The 14,650-nt window shown below is 40.9% G+C and overlaps 1 protein-coding gene across 1 annotated transcript; it reads right to left on the reverse strand.

Moving 5' to 3' along the window:
• Positions 1 to 10,256: 10,256 nt before the first annotated feature.
• LOC107478732 (uncharacterized) lies at positions 10,257 to 10,742 on the reverse strand. The gene has a single exon (XM_016098867.1). It carries the CDS (start codon positions 10,740 to 10,742, stop codon positions 10,257 to 10,259), a length of 486 nt encoding a protein of 161 aa, XP_015954353.1.
• Positions 10,743 to 14,650: the final 3,908 nt, after the last annotated feature.

The following is a 14,650-nucleotide window of genomic DNA, read 5'->3' on the forward strand; positions in this document are numbered from 1 at the left end:
AGATCAATAATAGTGTGAGGTGTAGAATTGTAAATGACATAAATGTAAATGACTAGAACATAAAGAAAAGCATTAAAGTGCAGGAATGGAAATTGCAGAATGTAAATTGCTGAATCATAAATGACTTGAATATAAATGGGAATGGGGAATTGCTGAAAGTAAAATTGAGCTATAAAGAAATGGATAGATGAGAATGGGGAATTCATTGAGATTGGAAGATGTTGTCTCTTTGGATCAAATCTAGCTTAGATCTCCTTCAATCATGCAACTCACTGACCTCTTGGCAATCATGATTGAAGCCCCAATCCCTTGGTGACCCAATCTCTAAGATCTTGATCAATAGCCAATTCCTGTAATCTACTCAAATGTGAGAAGTGATTTCAAGCATGGTTTCATGTTTCCTTTCCAAAGGTTCCCCTGAAACCCAATTGCATTCAATCTCTTTCCCAAGATGATTGAATACTAAACATTAAGCACGAAATTCCTCCTAGCAAATCAAGAAAAGATGAAGAGAAGAAGAATTTCACTATTATCAATCCATCAAGTACAACAGAGCTCCCTCCCTCAATGAGAGGGAAATTAGCTACTCATAGCTTAGAAATTACTCAAAAGTGGAATGTAAAAGTGGATCTAGAACTAACTGCTTAACCCCTTTCTTCAGTACTCTTTTGGGGTATATATACTACTCCTAGTGAAAATAAAAGAATTACAAAAGTGAAAAAGAAAAATTACATTTTGGAGGGAAAGAAAGCACTTAATAAACGTGACCCCTTAGCTGGCGTGTGGTTGGCGCTTCTCAGGCGTGTCACGTGCCTTGCAAAATAGCTTGCGTGCCACACCTTCGAGCTCAAGTGGCACGCCCTTTGATTCCTCCACTTTCCTTGCTTCTGGAAATTTGAACTGGCATGCCACGCCTAAAAGCTGGCGTGCCACGACTTTGTTGTGTGCTTGGTTGAGTTCTCTGGAAAGTTGCACTAGCGTGGCACGCCCAGGGTCTGGTGTGCCACGCCCTTGTTATGTAAATGGCCCCTCTGCTTGGCGTGGCACGCCACGAAGTGGCACGCCCAGTCTTCTCTTGTCTCTGAATGGCATTGGCGTGCCACGCCTTGTTGCTCAAGTGGCACGCCTAAGTGAAGAATAGTCATTGTCGTGCCACGCCTTCGAGCTCAAGTGACACGCCTATTGTAATCGGCTTTTTCCACACCTTCTAGAAAGTTATACCAGCGTGCCACGCCTGAAGGTTGGCGTGCCACACCCATGATCTTGTGTTGATCCAGTAAGTGGAGTGCCATGCCTTGACCTTCAAGTGGCACGCCAAAGTGAGTTTTTGGGCCTGGCGTGCCACACCTTCTACACTAAGTGGCACGACCAGATCTTGCTTGTGATGTCTGGCGTGCCACGCTTGGTTGCTCAAGTGGCACGCCAAAAGTGAGATTGAGAGGTTGGCGTGCCACGCCCTTCATGTATTCCTCTTCTTTGCTCTCTAAGATTTATTACTAGCGTGCCATGCCCAGTTCTTGGTGTGCCACGCCCACATGCATGCTTGGTTCTCCCTTCTGAAATTTAGTACTGGCCTGCCACGCTTAGCTTCTGGTGTGCCATGCCAATACATTTTTGTGGCATTTGCCTTCAAGTGACACGCCAGTTTCACACGCCCAGCTTCTTGCTTGTCTTCTTCCCATTTTTGATACCTTTTTTCACCTGCAGTTTAGCACAACTCATCTTCAAAGTAGTGTACCATAATATTCATCAAATAATGCATGAATTGTACTGATCAAATGAGATTTGTGCTCTTTTATGGTATTTTTATGCAAGAAAGAAAGGTAAATGATGCAAGTCATCACAACACCAAACTTAAGTTTTGCTTGTCCCAAGCAAATCAATGTGAGTAAACTTTTATATATTAAGGCCTTGGCTTCAAAAGATTTCAATATAACTAAGAGTGAAACTAAGTGTCTAACACATGTATGAATGTTTTGATTGCCATGGAGAGCTCTTGGATCCTTGAGGGCTCACTCAGGTATAGGCCTTAGGGGTCCTTTCTATGATTGTTACCTTGAAGTAGTAAATGTTGTTTTGCTTTCTTGACCACGACTCTAAGTGTTTTGTCTCAAGACAACCCTTTAATTAGGCTTTCAATTAGCACTCCCAAACCAGTTGGTTTTAGGGTACTAGGTGTTGAGACACCACTAAGAATTTACTTGCCCAGATCTCTTCTTGACACATCTTCACCACAAGCATCTACTAGGATTATTATTTCTTCTTGAGCCTCTCTTTTCATGTTTTCTTTTCCTTTTCTATTCTAGTAGTTGATGCTCAGAGCCTTGGGTCTTTATTGCTTACTACCTCTTGGTTCTATGGATATTCAAAGAACACCCCTTAGCCTTCCCTTTGTTATACCTTCTAGGATTAGTTCGCTCCATGACTCATTTTCTTTCTGGTTCATCCAAGGTTCTGTACTTAGCCTTTTGTTTCTTAGTTTGTTTGATGATCCCTCTCGGCCTTGGTCTCTCTTATTATTTTTGTACAACTCACAGTGACTCTCATAGGGACAAATTCTACTTTTATTTAATTGAAGTGAAGACTTGAAGTACATTGTATTTTCTTTCTTAAAAAAAACTCATAAAGACTTCAAACAGGAATTAAAAGCTAAGCATGAAACATAAGCTATTCTAGCATGATTATTCAAAAAAAAAGCAAATAAAGCAAAACATAAACAGAATGCAGAATTTGGAAAGTGTCAACCATGGAACTCAACAACCTTGAGCAGCTTCCTTCTTCAGTTCATTGGCCCCTTTCCCTTGTCCTTCTTCTTAGGAGGAGAAGAGCCACCTTCATCTGGCTTGGAGGAACCATCTTGAGCCTTGGCATCCTTGAGCTTGGGCTTCCAATATCCTAGCCTCCTCATATATGACTTCATATTCTCTTTGTGCTGGTATGCTATTTCTTCTTGCCTTGAGCTTAGCTCCTCTAATTTCTGCATGTAGGTGGGGTAGTCGGGGTTCATGTTAGCTATTGCATTGCACATGTAGCTCAACTTTGTCTGCGAATAGCAATCATATTCTGTTCTGGCTACAGTTCTTGTTTCATAAAGATGTCTGAATTCAGCAAGACTCCCTATTTGTTGTAATTATTACTTTAAGATCATTCCTAAGTTGCCTTGCATCTCTTTCCAATTGATCTGGTCTTGCTGTTCCTTGAGGTTCTCAAAGCTCTCTTGGAGTTGTTGAATGTTTTGGTTGACTTGGCTCCATTGTTGTTGATGAGCCTCCTTGAATTGGTTGACATCCTCCCTCAAGTGGTGTATATCTCCCTTCATTTGGTGTACATCTCCTTGCAGTTGCTCCCAATTGAAACCTTCTGGGAATTGTTGGTATTGGTAGTGTGGTGGTGGTTGAAGTGCTAGGAATTGAGGGTGCTCTTCAGCCTCTCCCTCTCCTTGTTGTTGTTGTTGTGGTTCATGAGCATGGGCTCTTCTTTCTCTAGCCTTGTTGAGTGGGTGGACAGCCACCACTTTTGCCATCTTCTTGGCAGTGATGGGCTTGTCTTGCTTCACAAGCACTTCATCAATAAACTTCTCAACCCCAGTCTCATCACACAGCCTTTGTATGATGCTGGGGAATGCCAACCTTGTGTTGTCACTGGTGCTTTTTAGTACTTTATTGATGTTGTTGGCAATCATCTCCCCCACATTGATGTTTTCTCCTCTCATTATGCTGTAGATGAGCACTGCTCTTTCCTTGGTCACCTCTGAAGTGTTGGATGTAGGGATTACGGATTTCCTTACAAACTCTAGCCACCCTCTAGCTTAGGGGCTCAAATCTCTTCTCTTCAATTGGTTGGGGATCCCATCCTTGTCGTTAATCCATTGCACATTCATCACACATATTTCGCTTAAAATCTCCTCAAACCCAGGGTCTTGTTGCTTCATTCTCTCTTCATAGCTCCGGGTGGAGCTTGTCCTCTTCACCATTAGCATTCTCTCAATGCTAGAAGGGCTGTAATCAATGGATTTCCCGCTCACATAGCTAATGTAGCCATATTGTTGCCCTGGTTGAGGTACCGCATTAGCATATAATTCCCTCACCAAGGTTTCAACTACCTTCCTTGGTGGGTTGCATAGAAGTGACCAACCTCTCTGCTCAATCTCAATGTTGATCTCTCTGTGTTCATTCCTCCCTAGTTAAAATCCAACTTCTGGGATGATTTTCCTCTCACTCACCCAACCATAAAAACTGATTTTGGTTGAATGCGGAGAGAAACTTGTAGGTGTTGAAAGAGCTTGAGGATCCAGAGGTTGGTTCCCTGGTTCTTCTTTTCTTTGAGGCTGAGCTTTTTGGTGGTGACATTGGGTTGGGAGAGTTGTGAAAAGAAATAGGGAGTGTTGGGAGAGTTGTGAAAAGAAATAGGGAGTAGGGGGTTCGAAAGAAAGAAAAGGCAAAACAAGGTTTTCCTCCAACACCAAACTTAGGACTTGATTGTCCCAATCAAGAAAAGAAGGAGGAAAGAGGGAGATAGTAGAAGATAAGGGGATATGCGAAGGTGAATATTGTAGGGGTTGTTGAAGTGGGGAGGGAAGGTAAGGGAGTGAATCTTTTATAGTGGGTGAATGGTTGTGGTTCAGAGGTGGGAATTAAAAGGAATTGAATATTTTCCCACTTTGGAAAGTGGCGCCTAGCGTGGGGAGAGGCGCCAACTTCTCACTCACTGTTTCCTCTGTATGTGTTGAGTTCCAAAGTGTAAGTACACTTTGATTTCCTTGTTTTTGTGAGTAGTCTTTCATGTGGGTCCCATCTTCTCTCCTGAAATTGAAACTGACCTTATTAGTAATGACAAAATACCCCTTCACATTTCTTCTCATTAAGAGTGAATTGGGTTGCAACTGATAGGTGTCCCTTGGGACACCAAACTTAATTCCTTGGCATCTTAATAAATTGCTTTCATCATTGTGTATTTAATGTGTTCAGAAGAGTGGAATAATATAAAACCTTTCATTTTCTTTTGATCCCAACTCCTCTGAATCCATTAACTCACGTTCATTCTTGTCCACGATATTAAGTGCTCTCAACTTGGGTGAATTGGGTACTATGTAATCATTGGTGGTGGCCACACCAGACTTAATCTATGGCTTACTTTTCAGAATCAATTTATTAGTTGTTTGTAAGCCTAGATTAAGTGGGTGAGAGGCCACACCAAACTTAGCATTTCAGCTAATCCTGAGCCCATTCACCCATCATTAGTCATGCATTCATTAAGTTGCAAATCCTAAATAAAAGAGAGTAAAAAAAATATTGATCTACTATCAAAGCAAATATCAAACAACTAATCCTAAAAATTGAAAATATCACAAAAATTTAAATTACTTCTAGAAAAGCAATTAAATAAAAAAGGATAAAGTGTTGGGGTGCCTGATAAACCCCATTTGTAAGGTTTATCTTGTGCTTGATTTAGGGAATTTTATAACCTTTTACCCACATTTATTCAATGAAATAGCATGGTTTTGTATATTCTCCTTTAATTGTGCTTAAGAGTGAAAACATGCTTTTTGGGACTTAAAATAGCTAAATCTAATTCTCCTTGATTCCATTAGATGCCTTGATATGTTTGTTAAGTGATTTAAGGTTTAGGAGGCAAAGATTGGATCAAGGGAATGAAGAAAGAAGCATGAAAAGTTGGAGAACTCATGAAGAAATGAAAGAACCGGAAAGCTGTCAAGCCGACCTCTTCGCACTTAAACGACCATAACTTGAGCTAGAGAGGTCCAAATGATGCGATTCCAGTCGGGTTAGAAAGCTAACATCTGGGGCTTCGAAACGATATAAGATTTGCTATAGTTGCTATACGTATGGTGGCGCGCACGCGCATAGTACGCGCACGCATCGTTGCTGCCACCTGGTTCACTTAAAGCAAAACGTGGCCAGCGAATTCTAAAGCCTTGTGGGCCCAATCCAACTCATTTCTGATGCTATTTAACCCAAGGAATGAAGAGGGAAACACATGTTAGTTACTATTAGTTTAAGTTTAGTTTTAGAAGTAGTTTTTAGAGAGAGAAGCTCTCACTTCTCTCTAGAATTAGGATTAGGATTAGGATTAGTTTTTAGATCTACATTTTAATCTTTGCTTTCTTCTACTTCTATCTTCTCAATTCCTTGTTGTTACCTTCATTCTTCTTCCATTCTTTTGTTGTAATTTCCTTTATGTTGTTCTTATATCTTGTTGTAGATATACTCTTGTTTCTTCTATTTTCTTCTAATTCCATTTGAGGTAATTCATAATAATTGTGTTTTCTTTGGTTTTCTATTGTTGATCTCTTGCTTTTGTAGTTGTAGATTCCTTTAATGCTTGCAATTAATAATGTTTGCCTTTATTGCCTTTTATGTGTTTGTTGAAATGTCTCTTCTAGATATAGTATAGATTTTGTTCCTCTTGGCCTAGGTAGAGTAATTAGTGACACTTGAGTTATCTAATGGTAGCAATGAACAATTCTCATCACAATTGAGAAGGACAACTAGGATAGAACTTCTAATTTTCATACCTTGCCAAGAGCCTTTTATAGTTGTTAGTTTACTTTCTTGCCATTTATCTTTCATGCTTCATATCAAAACCCCAAAATAACTCACAACCAATAACAAGACACTCTATTGTAATTCCTAGGGAGAACGACCCGAGGTCCAATACTTCGGTTTATAAATTTTAGGGGTTTGTACTAGTGACAAACAACTTTTTGTATGAAAGGATTATTGTTTGGTTTAGAAACTATACTTTACAACGAGATTTCATTAGTAAAATTCTAAACCGTCAAAAATCCAATCATTAGTGCCTCCCAACTAGCGCTTCTTTATTGTCATTAGCTTGACATTCCTTGATCTTTAGTTGAGCTTGTAGCTCACTCTCTGTTCCTCCAATGAGCCTCCCAAGTAGTGTTTGAGTCTATGGCCATTGATAGAGAAAGTTCTCTGAGTCTTGTCTTCCATGAGCTCCACATGACCATAGGGAAACACCTTGAGTATGGTGAAAGGTCCTGACCATCGAGACTTAAGTTTCCCAGGGAAGAACTTGAGTCTTGAGTTGTAGAGTAACACTTTTTGTCCTTCAATGAACTCTCTTCTTGTTGTTCTTTGGTCATGCCACCTTTTTGTGTTTTCTTTGTAGATTTTTGCATTCTCATATTCTTGATTTCTAAACTCTTTCAGCTCATTGATTTGCATTAATCTCTTTTCTCCAGCAGCCTTTTCATCAAAACTGAGTAGTTTCAGTGCCCAAAAAGCTCTGTGCTCTAATTCAACTGGTAAGTGGCAAGCCTTGCCGAATGCTAGTTGGTATCGTGACATCCCAATGGGGTCTTGAATGCTGTCCTGTAGGCCCATAGAGCATTGTCTAGCTTCCTAGACCAGTCCTTTTGTGAACTTCCAACAGTTTTTTCTAGTATTCATTTCAGCTCTCTGTTGGAGATCTCGGCTTGTCCGTTGGTCTGTGGGTGGTATGGAGTTGCCACTTTGTGTTTTACTCCATATCTGAGAAGGAGTGCTTCCAATTATTTGTTGCAGAAGTGTGACCCCCCATCACTAATAAGAGCTCTAAAAACTCCAAATCTGCTAAAGATGTTCCTTCTCAAGAAGCTTATCACAACCTTGTTGTCATTTGTTGCAGTAGCTATGGCCTCTACCCATCTTGAAACATAATCAACGGCCACTAATATGTAGCTATTTGAGTAGGAGGTTAGGAAGGGTCCCATGAAATCTATTCCCCGTACATCAAATAGTTCTAGCTCTAATATGTATTGCTGTGGCATCTCATTTCTCTTGGTCAGATTGCCGACCCTTTGACATTCATCACATTTTGACACCATTTCTTTGGCATCCTTAAATACTGTTGGCCAGTAAAATTCGGATTGGAGCACCTTTGCTGCTGTCCGTTCTCCACTAAAGTGACCTCCATATGCTGATCCATGGCATTGCCATAGCACCTCTTGGCCTTCTTCATGGGATATACACCTTCTTAGGACACCATTAGTACACTTTTTGAACAGATAGGGGTCATCCCAGATGTAGTGTTTGGCATCCTTGATTAGCTTTCTCCTCATGTGCTTGTTGATGTTTGTTGGTAACTCCCCAATGGCCTTAAAGTTTGCTATATCTGCAAACCAAGGGGCTACTTAAATCATCATCAATTGTTCATCAGGGAAGCTTTCATTTACTGTAACTTGCTGCATTTCTTCTTCTTGTGGGATCCTTGAGAGGTGGTCAGCTACTTTGCTTTCCGCTCCGCTCCTATCTTTGATCTCAATATTGAATTCTTGGAGCAGCAGGATCCACCTTATCAATCTGGGCTTGGATTCTTGTTTGGTAAGCAAATATTTGAGTGCTGCATGATCAGTGAACACAATTACTTTTGAGTCAATAAGATATGATCTAAACTTGTCAAAAGCAAAAACTATGGCTAAAAGTTCTTTCTCTGTGGTGGTATAGTTCCTTTGATTCTCATTAAGGACTTTGCTAGCATAGTATATTACATGTACTAGCTTGTCTCTCCTCTGTCCTAGGACGGCACCAATAGCAAAATCAGATGCATCACACATTAGTTCAAAGGGAAGATCCCAACTTGGTGGTGCTATAATAGGTGCAGAGGAGAGTCTATTTTTAAGTTCATCAAAGGCTACCATGCATTCTCTATCAAAAACAAAAGGAATATTGGAGACAAGTAAGTTGCTAAGGAGTTTTGCAATCTTTGAAAAATCTTTAATAAACCTCCTATAGAACCCAGCATGTCCCAAAAAGCTTCTGATTGCTTTGACATTGCAAGGTGGAGGCAATCTTTCAATTACTTCCAATTTTGCTCTATCTACGTCTATGCCATCTTTTGAAATCTTGTGACCAAGAACCACCCCTTCAGTTACCATAAAATGGCACTTCTCCCAGTTTAGAACAAGGTTGGTTTCTTGACACCTTTTTAGCACAATAGAAAGGTGGTATAGGCAATCAGAATATGAGTCCCCAAACACGGAAAAATCGTCCATGAATACTTCTATGAACCTCTCAATCATATCTGAAAAAATGGAGAGCATGCACCTTTGGAATGTGGCACGTGTATTACACAATCCAAAGGGCATTTTCCTATAAGCAGAAACACCATATGGACAAGTAAATGAAATTTTTTCCTGATCCTTTGGGTCTACAACAATTTAGTTGTAGCCCAAATACCCATCTAGAAAATAGTAGTACTCATGTCCTGTCAATCTTTCAAGCATCTGGTCCATGAAGGGCAGGGGAAAGTGATCTTTCCGGGTGGCTTCATTAAGTTTCCGGTAGTCAATGCACATACGCCATCCGGTTACCATTCTTATGGGTATCAATTCATTCTTCTCATTTGCCACAACAGTGATCCCCCCTTTCTTAGGGACTACTTGCACCGGGCTTACCCAAGGGCTGTCCAAGATGGGGTAGATCACCCCTGCTTGCCACAATTTTAGAACTTCTTTCTGAACTACTTCATTCATAGTTGGGTTCAGTCTCCTTTGTTGCTGTCTTGAGGGTTTGGCATCCTCTTCAAGTAAGATTTTATGCATGCACATTGAAGGGCTGATCCCCTTTAAATCTGAGAGTGTCCAGCCTATGGCATCCTTGTGTTGTCTCAGCACTTGGATAAGTTCCTCCTCTTGCTCCTTGCTCAGACTTGAATTTATGATCACTGGGTAAGTGTGATTAGTGCCCAGGTATGCATACTTTAAGCTAGGAGGTAAGGTTTTCAGCTCCAATTTTGGTGCATCTGCATTTTTGTTGTCTGTGATAGTTGACATGATTGAGCTCCTCAAGGTTGCTTGTTCCAGCTCAATGTTTTCCTCACATTGTTCTTCCCCCATAACTTCTTGAACTATCTGTTCCATGGTATCTACCATCATGCATTCTCATATGGATTCCTTGGGGTAGCTCATTGCTTTGAAGACGTTGAAGACCATTTTTTCTTCATGTAATCTCAAGACTAGTTCCCCTTTTTGTACATCAATTATGGCTCCAGCAGTAGCTAGAAATTGTCTTCCCAGGATAATTAATGTGTTGGCCTCTTCCTCCATGTCTAGCACAACAAAATCAGCAGGGAAAATAAACTCCCCTACTTTCACTAGTAAATCTTCCACCACCCCATGTGGAAACTTGAATGTTCTGTCAGCCAATTGGAGTGCCATTCTTATTGGCTTGGCTTCCTCAATCTTCATTCTTCTCATCATGGTTAGGGACATGAGATTTATACTAGCTCCCAAATCACAAAGCTTTCTCAATAGTGATGTCCCCTATGATGCAGGGGATTTGAAAACTCCCCGGATCTTTCAGCTTTTGAGGTAGCTTCTTTTGTATGATGGCGCTGCACTCCTCAGTCAATACTATGGTTTCTTTTGCTTCCCAGTTCCTCTTTTTGGTTATGAGATCCTTCAAGAACTTGGCATAGAGTGGCATTTGCTCTAATGCCTCAGCAAATGGTATATTAATTTGGAGCTTCTTGAAGATCTCTAGGAACTTAGAGAACTGACCATCCTTCCCATCCTTTCTCAATCGTTGAGGGTATGGTGCCTTTGGTACATAAGGCTTCAAAACTGGTTTTGGAGGGGTTGAAGTTGGGATCTCCTCTTCGTCCTCTTTTCCATATTTTGATGCAACCTCTTCATGACTATCTTTGCTCGGGGCTCCTTCCTCTACAACCTTCCCACTTCTTAGAGTTATGGCTTTGCACTTCCCTCTTGGGTTAGCCATGGTATCACTGGGAAATGTGTGAGTGGAGAGTGGGATTTGTTTGGAAAAAATCCTTACTTATGCTTCCAACTTTGAGATTGTTGCACCTTGATTTTTCAGATTTGACCTATATTCCTCTTGATTAGCATCTATCCTCCTGTCGGTTTGTGCTTGTCTGTCCATGAGGGAGGAGACTGCCCCTGAAATTTAGGATGACAGTTGTGCTATTGCTGCCTCCATCCTCTCAAAGTTGCTCTTGATTTCGCATGATTGCATGGTTGAGAATGGTGTATCTTGATTGAGGTTGTTGTGTATGTGTTGGTTGTTGTGGTATGATGTTTTTGTGAGTTATAGTAAGGTCTATAATTCCCTATTTGATGGTTGGGGTTGTGGGTTTGTTGATTTGATGGATAAGACTTATTGTGATTTTGTTGATTTCCCCACCCAAAGTTTGGGTGGTTCTTCCAACCTAGGTTGTATGTCTTAGAGTGTGGGTCATAAGGTGTTCTGGATGAATTGTGCACATAATTAAGTTGTTCCCAGTCACCTTCAAATTCTGGTGCATTTCCTTCTAGTTGAGGAGTTTGGTCTTGAATGACTGAGGCTTGGTTGGCCTCCATCCTCTTGGTTAGTGCTGCTATTTGTGCCGCAATTGCCTTATTCTGAGCTAACAAAGCATCTACAGAATTGAGTTCTAGCACTCCCTTCTTTTGAGTCCTTTCTGAGGCATAGAAGTACTCATTATTGGCTATAATTTCAATGACATCTATGGCCTCTTCAATGGTTTTCTTTTTGTTAAGCAAGCCTCCTGAAGAATGATCTACTGCTTTCTTTGCTTCATAGGATAGTCCCTCATAGAAGATGTGTAGTTGTACCCACTCATTGAACATTTATGGTGGGCATCTTCTAGTGAGATCTTTGAATCTCTCCCAGGCCTCATAGAGTGTTTCTCCATCTTGTTGTCTGAAAGTTTGCACTTCAGCACTCAGCCTATTGATTCTTTATGGGAGGTAAAATCTAGCAAGGAATCTGTTCACGACCTCCTCCCATGTAGTCAGGCTGTCCTTGGGAAATGATTCTAACCACTTTGCTGCCTTATCTCGGAGTGAGAAAGGGAACAATAGTAGTTTGTAGATGTCGGGGTGTACCCCGTTGGACTTTACAATATCACATATCCTCAAGAATATGCCGAGATGTTGATTAGGATCTTCTTGGGTATTTCCTCCATATGAGCAGTTATTCTGAACAAGTGTGATAAGCTGAGGCTTCAGCTCAAAATTATTGGCATGAATTGTTGGCTTTAGGATGCTGCTGCCACAATTCTCTGGACTTGGATTGATGTAAGAGCCTAAGACTCTCCTTTCTTGCCATCATGATTGACTGGGCCTCCCCTGGCATTGTTGTGAACTTCTTCCTCATGATGATTCTCCATGTTCTCCTCCATGTTTGTTTCAAAATACTCTTCCTCTTCCTCAGCACCAACGACTCTCTTCCCTCTTGCTTTCCTCCTTAATCTAAAGAGAGTTCTCTCTGGTTCAAAATCAAAGGAACTTGAAGCTCCGCTTCTCCTACCTGTCATACAAATAACCAAGACAAAGAGTAAGAAAGAAAGTGGGTGAATGAATCACTTTGTTAGAGTGGTTGTTACTGTGAGTGGTGCAATTGATCAAACAGTTAGAAGAGTGGGAATGGGGATAATCAAAGAAGAAGAAAATTTGAAGAAAAAACACTAAATTAAAGAAATTAAAAATGACAAGGAAATTAAATTGCTTAATCTAGCTCTCCAATCAAGTTAATCACTGTTAAATTTAAGCCAATCCCCGGTAACGGCGCCATAAAACTTGATGACTTCGATTCACTACCCCCTTTCAGAATTTAGTGAACGAGTTCTTCTGGCAAATGCACCAGAATTATCGCCAAGTAATAACCCATAGAGGAGTGGGATCGTATCCACAGAGATTGGCAAACTCAAGCAGTTTTAATTGATTGGTGAATTAGTCAAGCGGATCAATAATAGTGTGAGGTACAGAATTGTAAATGGCATAAATGTAAATGACTAGAATATAAAGAAAAGCATTAAAGTGCAGGAATGGAAATTGTAGAATGTAAATTGCTAAATCATAAATGACTTGAATGTAAATGGGAATGGGGAATTGCTGAAAGTAAAATTGAGCTATAAAGAAATGGATAGATGAGAATGGGGAATTCATTGAGATTGGGAGATGTTGTCTCTTTGGATCAAATATATCTTAGATCTCCTTCAATCATGCAACTCACTGACCTCTTGGCAATCATGATTGATTGAGCCCCAATCCCTTGGTGACTCAATCTCTCAGATCTTGATCAATAGCCAATTCCTTGGTCTAATTACTCATGAAGAGAGATATGCTTGGTCCCTGATTATACCACACACCTTTGTAGATTCAGGTAGATGGGGGATTATCTGTCACGTATCCAATCACCAAAACCCATAATCTACTCAAATGTGAGAAGGGATTTCAAGCATGGTTTCATGTTTCCTTTCCCAAGGTTCCCATGAAACCCAATTGCATTCAATCTCTTTCCCAAGATGATTGAATACTAAACATTAAGCACGAAATTCCTCTTAGCAAATCAAGAGAAGATGAAGAGAAGAAAAATTTTACTATTATCAATCCATCAAGTACAACAGAGCTCTCTCTCTCAATGAGAGGGAAATTAGCTACTCATAGCTTAGAAAGTACTCAAAAGTGGAATGTAAAAATGGATCTAGAACTAACTGCTTAATCTCTTTCTTCAGTACTCTTTTGGGGTATATATACTACTCCTAGTGAAAATAAAAGAATTACAAAAGTGAAAAAGGAAAATTACATTTTGGAGGGAAAGAAAGCACTTAATAAACGTGACCCCTTAGCTGGCGTGTGGTTGGCACTTCTCAGGCGTGTCACGTGCCTTGCAAAATGGCTTGGCATGCCACGCTCAATCCTTCAAGTTGCACACTCGTCCCTCTTTCAACCTTGGCGTGCCACGCCTTCGAGCTCAAGTGGCACGCCATATTGACATTCTTGTGTTGGCGTGCTACGCCTTCAAGCTCAAGTGGCACGTCCTTTGATTCATCCACTTTCCTTGCTTCTGGAAATTTGAACTGGCGTGCCACGCCTGTTGTGTGCTTGGTTGAGTTCTTTGGAAATTTGCACTAGCGTGGCACGTCCAGGATCTGGCGTGCCACGCCCTTCATGTATTCCTCTTCTTTGCTCTCTGGGATTTATTACTAGCGTGCCACACCCAGTTCTTGGTGTACCACGCCCACATGCATGCTTGGTTCTCCCTTCTGGAATTTAGTACTGGCGTGCCACGCTTAGCTTCTGGCGTGCCACGCCAATACATTTTTGTGGCGTTTGCCCTCAAGTGACACGCCAGTTTCTCACGCCCAGCTTCTTGCTTGTCTTCTTCCCATTTTTGATACCTTTTTCACCTGCAGTTCAGCACAACTCATCTTCAAAGTAGTGTACCATAATATTCATCAAATAATGCATGAATTGTGCTGATCAAATGAGATTTGTGCTCTTTTATGGTCTTTTTATGCAAGAAAAAAAGGTAAATGATGCAAGTCATCAAACACCACTGTTAAAATATGTGCCGACTTCCAACATAGAAAGTTTTAGAAGAAGTACACAGTGGCATCTGTGACAACCATCTCGGAGCACAAGCTCTTACCAAAAAAGTACTCCGGGCTGGATTCTATTGGACGACTCTACAAAAAGAAGCAACAGAATTTGTAAAGACATGTCCACCATGTCAAAAACATGCCAACTTTCACATCGCCCCACCAGAGGAGCTTATCAGTGTAACCTCACCCTGGCCATTCGCAAAATAGGGACTCGACCTTCTCGGTCCTTTCCCTCAAGGATCTGGACAAGTCAAATTCCTCACCGTGGGGGTAGACTATT

This window comes from Arachis duranensis, chromosome 3 (assembly GCF_000817695.3).
Source record: "Arachis duranensis cultivar V14167 chromosome 3, aradu.V14167.gnm2.J7QH, whole genome shotgun sequence".
In the NCBI taxonomy this organism is placed as follows: domain Eukaryota; kingdom Viridiplantae; phylum Streptophyta; class Magnoliopsida; order Fabales; family Fabaceae; genus Arachis; species Arachis duranensis.

Coding starts and splice junctions, on each gene's coding strand:
- LOC107478732 (XM_016098867.1), bottom strand. CDS start 10,742: ATGGCTAACCCAAGAGGGAAGTGCAAAGCCATAACTCTAAGAAGTGGG.